The following is a 4,837-nucleotide window of genomic DNA, read 5'->3' as shown; positions in this document are numbered from 1 at the left end:
TGGGCTGGTGGCAGGGCTCCAGCTCCCAGCTCTCCTTGCCGAACCGCAGGTCACCTCTGGGCCAGCTGTGCGCTCCACACCAGATGTGGTCCTGTCCCTGCCCCAGCAGCGATTTGCCGGCTGGGCTGGGCTGGGCAGCAGGAGATTGATGGAGGGGGAACCCTGCCCGCCAGTGGGCAGCGAACAGAGGGGCATCGCTGGGAAGAGAAAACAGGTCCTCATAGACAGAGGCGAGGGCAGAGATACCACGGGATTCCCGCACCCTCATACACAGAGTTCGCAGAGCAGCGCGGGGGCTCTCAGGCAGCTCTCCTCCACCCCTGCCATGTATTTCCACGAACCTGCTAGGAATTTAATTCTCTGCCCCCTCTCTAATAAACACGTGCAACTAGGACGATTTTTAGTGGAGGTGGGGAGGGGTAAATAAAAGGTAACGTGAGGTGATTGAACAAAAAGCCCATGTTTCTACGAGCCTGCCCTCCTTAGGAAACGGGTCTAAGGAAATCCGATGGCAAGGGTTGGTGGGCGCGCAAGAGCCCCTCCAAGCGCAGCTTGTTGTCCCTCTGAGGCTGCGAGGCAGGACGGCAGGGGGGCGGTGGGTGGGCGTCAGCCCTTGCGGGACAGGGGGAGGAAGAGCAGCAGTGCCTGGCTGCAGGAGAGCACGTGTAAAGACCGACAAACCGAGAGGCAACACCAGGGGCAAGACAAACCCTGGCGAAATTACATGTGCGTGAGGTCTCATTCTGCAGCACACTCTGGGCTCGAGCACAGATATTTTCCTGGTCGTTTGTGTTTTCGTTGTAGAGTCAGAACAATGGGCATCTTCCCTGTGATCTTCCAGTCTCTCCAGCAGCCCGTTGTGAAGAAGACATCCAAGGGAAGCTACAAGAAGTGAGGTACTGACCAAGGGAAAGGGACAGGTCAGTGGCTGGATGCTGTGACCCCCTTCCATCCTCTGTGTGTGTGTGCTCCTCCTGTGTGGAGAAGTTTGGGACAGAGTGGCTTCATCCCTGTGCCCATTAAACATAGGCGTCCCACTCCCAAGTACCCAGGGAGGCAGGCAGTAGGAGGGGGATGCTAAAGGGTCTCCAGTCCCCAGCACTGCAGCCAGGCACCGGGTACAGGTTGAGTGGGGTCTCTTCTGGCACTCTAAAAACTCAGAGACTGTCCCGAATCCACAAGCAGCTGTGGGGTGATGGCCTGGGACGTTCAGGCCATCAGGATGGTATGCCGCTGGGCAATGGAGGGGAGACAGTAGCACCAATGTTGTGAACTTCTTGAGGAAAGGTAGTAAATGATTCACAGGAGATGACGCTTGGCAAAGGCAGGAAAGGGATTATTTGCAGAGCCTCAAGCCGGAGGCTGAGCTTGAAGCCAGGGTCTCTGAGCGCCTTGCGCTGTGTTTGTGTCTCTGTGCAGACCCGGGTGGCCAGTGCTGCGATGCCGTGTGGCTCTGCAGCCAGCGATACCCCTTCCTGATGCCGCTTCCCTGTTTTTCAGCGCCAAGCAGAAACCTGCAAGAGGGCACTGAGGACAGTCCACATTGCCGGGAGAGGAGCAGGGACTCGGCTTTGCCAGGCGAGGAGCGAGGAGGATGGCAATCGCAGGTCTGTCTCCGTAGCACCCATCTCCCCGGGCCGAGTAGGGTGAGTGGCTGCAGGTGGGTCCGGGGTGCCTCTGTGTGGTGGACAACTGCCTGTCTGCATGGGGCATCTGTCCTCAGGCAGCCAGGACACAGAGGCACCACGTCTGCCAGCCTCAGTGGGGAGAGCAGGGCCACGGGCCATCGGCCCTGCAGTGCCCAGGAACGTGCGGGCAGGCGAGGGCCGCAGGGGCATGCGGATGGGCATGCGGATGGGCATGCGGATGGGCACGCGGATGGGCACGCGGATGGGCATGCGGATGCTGGAAACGAGCGGCATCAATGGCATCGGGTGTCCCAGAGCTGGGGGGGGGGGCAGGGAGGCAGGGGGAGCCCTGCACTTCAGACCCTGTCATGCCTGCATTTTACTCAGTAGTCCAAAGATCACAACGGGTGTTCTTGTCTGACCAGAACTGAAGGAAAAGCATTTTCCCAGAATAGCTCTTAAACCCCTCCTTACCAGACAGCAGTGTTTTGCTCCCCTCCCATCACTGCAGTTCGCTGACAAACGCCTCTCTTGTCCAACATGAGATCATGGTGCAAGGGCATGTGTGGGGCTAAGGGGGCCGTATCGTCCTCCCAGTGCTGGTCCACGCCTGGGCCATCATTAAGCCGCCTTTGCTGTGACCAGGAACGCAGCCCCCTCGACCCAGTAAGACCTGCGCAGCACAGCCGGGGCAGGACCGAGATGCTCCTGCTCTCCTTGCAGGGGGAGCCCCCAGACCTCAGGGACACAGGCTCGGAGCACACCTTGGGAAGGGTGCCAGAACACGCAACAACCAAGGGGTCCCCCCCTTTCATGTTTTGCAGCAGGCGTCCCCGCAGTGGGCTTTACCATGCTACCAAGAGAGCAAGCAGGCACCAGGAGGGGTCTGCTGCAACGGAGGTGCACCGGGCACCTGCTCTGTGCGCTGACCTTCCTCGAGGCTGCCGCGACCCTGGCCTTGATGCTCTACGCGCTGCTGTGGGAAGCTGGGAACCTGGTCGATCTCCCCGACAAACGCATTGGCTTTTACAACTTCTGCCTGTGGAATGAGACAGCCGGGGAGCTGACGTGCCTGGAGTACAGTCATCTGCAGGTGATGGGCATCAGCCTACCAGGGATAGCACTAGCCAGGGTTTGCGTGTATGGCTGCCTGGTCTTCAGCATGTTCTACCCCATTTTCGTTGCACATGTGAAGCGCACAGAGGAGAGAGAGGGCTGGAAGGTGATCCTCATCATACTCATCATCAAGATGATAATGCTGTCCGGAGGCCTGGGTATATTTCTTTTCCAAACCTCGCAGTGGATTCACCCCTCTGATTTCACTGGGGGCTTCCTGGCACTGCTTGGGACTCAGGCTCTGCTACTGCTCCAAGTTCTCACCGCCACGATGTACCTCAGCTGGGCCAAGCTCACACACCCGTGTCAAAGCCCTTTTGCTGAGGAGACCCTGCCCATTGACATTTGACAGTGGAGAAGATCTAAGAGCTATCGATAACCTGATTTAAAACAGTAATCCCACTGCAGCTTTAGTCACCGGTAGGAATTTGATCCTTAGTGCAAAGGCCCACGTCCAGGCGCGCTCTGGCACACGGCTGCGTGCAGCGCTCCCGCAGCGAGCAGGCAGCAGACCCAGCACCCACAGCACAGCGTGGGAGCTTCCCAGGAGCAGCAGCGTGTAACCCACCCCTCAGCCCAGGGCACAGCATCAAAGCAACAGCATCTGGCCCTGACCCAGAGGACAGCGGAGGGGACAGATCAGAACCAGCACACGGCAGACACAGCCCCCAGCCACACCTAGCCCAAGTACAGGCAGGCAAAGAAGCAAACAGGCTTCCTTTCTAGGCATTGCCCAAAGAGACTCTGCTCCTTCTTCACCTCCTGGACTAACCGGGCGTGCCTTGGAGGCAGTTGTGACTTGAGGAGCTGTGGCTTCACACCGCCCTGGCAGCAGCAGCAGCCCCAGCGGGGCACTGGAATTACTCTCGTCAGCAGGGGCACCCGCACTTCTCCTGCCGGAACAGTATCTGGAGGGACCCTGCTTTAGTTCGTCAGGGTGAAGCAGCTGACATCCAACCCCAGCAGCAGCCGAGCACCTGGAGGGGAAGCCTAACGACGTGCTGAACGCAGCCCTAATGAGGAGGGTTTCCACGAGGAAGCAGAGGATTTTGGTGCAGAGCCCCAGGTTTGTCCCCACTGATACTACAGGGCTGAGCCCAGCACTCCAGCAGCCTTCGGGACGCCAGGAGAACTGGCTCTGTGCGAGGGCAGCTCAGCGCAAAGCTGGCTCAGGCCAACACACGCCTCGCACAAGGCTGCGCTCGGGGAGCCGGGCCAGGACTGCCGAGGGCCGGGGTGCAGCGTCCCAGCTGGGCCGTCATAGCCATGCTCAAACAAGCCAGTCCTCAAACAAGATTTGGTCACACAGAAGAGTCAGTTTTGATGAAGAAGTAAAAAATTGTAAAGCATAATGTCCAAGTTAGGATCGTTAGGTTTAAAATAGGTAATTTGATTCATTAACTTGGACCCAGTAATCTTCAAACCCCCTCCTTGCCACACCTACAAGACTGAACTGCACAAGCTCAAGACGAAGAGGTCACCCAGCAAACACCAGAGGATGACCGCCGGGGGTCTTAAAAGACCCCAGAAGACCTTTCCCATAATTAACTGCATGCCCAAAGGGGAGGTACCATATGTAAATGATTTCAGGGAAAAATAATGAATATACATCCAGATTCCAGGAAATACAATGAATATGTAATCAATTGTATCTCTCTAACCTGTTCGCGGTAACAGTTGGGCATGCACCTTAGGTGGGGCCATCCCCCGTGCATCCAGCGCTGCAATAAAAGACCACCTGCTTCTTAATACTACATTGGTGTGAAGAGGTTTATTCCTGATTTCGGTGACAGCCAGAGCACTGGATGGTGCGCAGCACCGCTCCGTGCCACGTCTGTAACCTCACACAAAGCAGTGCCTCCTTTCCCCCCCATCCCCTCAGGGACATTAGGGTCCGTTTTCTCTCCTGCTGCAGTCTTGGTGGGGATGTGGCTGGTGATGCCGGCTTGACCGATTCTTCGTTTCAGTACGCGCTCTCGCACCTGCCCCGGCCTCATATGGTTTGTTCATCCCCCCTTCAGGCTGCAAAGCGGGCACTGAGCCACCCTCATCCCTCCCTGGACCCCCACGCACACTGCCATGGGGTCAGCCCC

General features: G+C 57.8%; 1 protein-coding gene across 1 annotated transcript; it reads left to right on the top strand.

The window, feature by feature from the left end:
* Window positions 1-2,478: 2,478 nt before the first annotated feature.
* Window positions 2,479-3,093, top strand: TMEM140 (transmembrane protein 140). Its single transcript, XM_009700678.1, has one exon. The coding sequence runs from the start codon at window positions 2,479-2,481 to the stop codon at window positions 3,091-3,093; it is 615 nt and encodes a 204-aa protein (XP_009698980.1).
* Window positions 3,094-4,837: the final 1,744 nt, after the last annotated feature.

This window comes from Cariama cristata, unplaced genomic scaffold, assembly GCF_000690535.1.
Source record: "Cariama cristata isolate BGI_N322 unplaced genomic scaffold, ASM69053v1 scaffold6005, whole genome shotgun sequence".
Taxonomy (NCBI): Eukaryota; Metazoa; Chordata; class Aves; order Cariamiformes; family Cariamidae; genus Cariama; species Cariama cristata.
The sequence above is the reverse complement of the archived record's forward strand: the minus strand, read 5'-3'. Positions and strand labels throughout refer to the sequence as shown.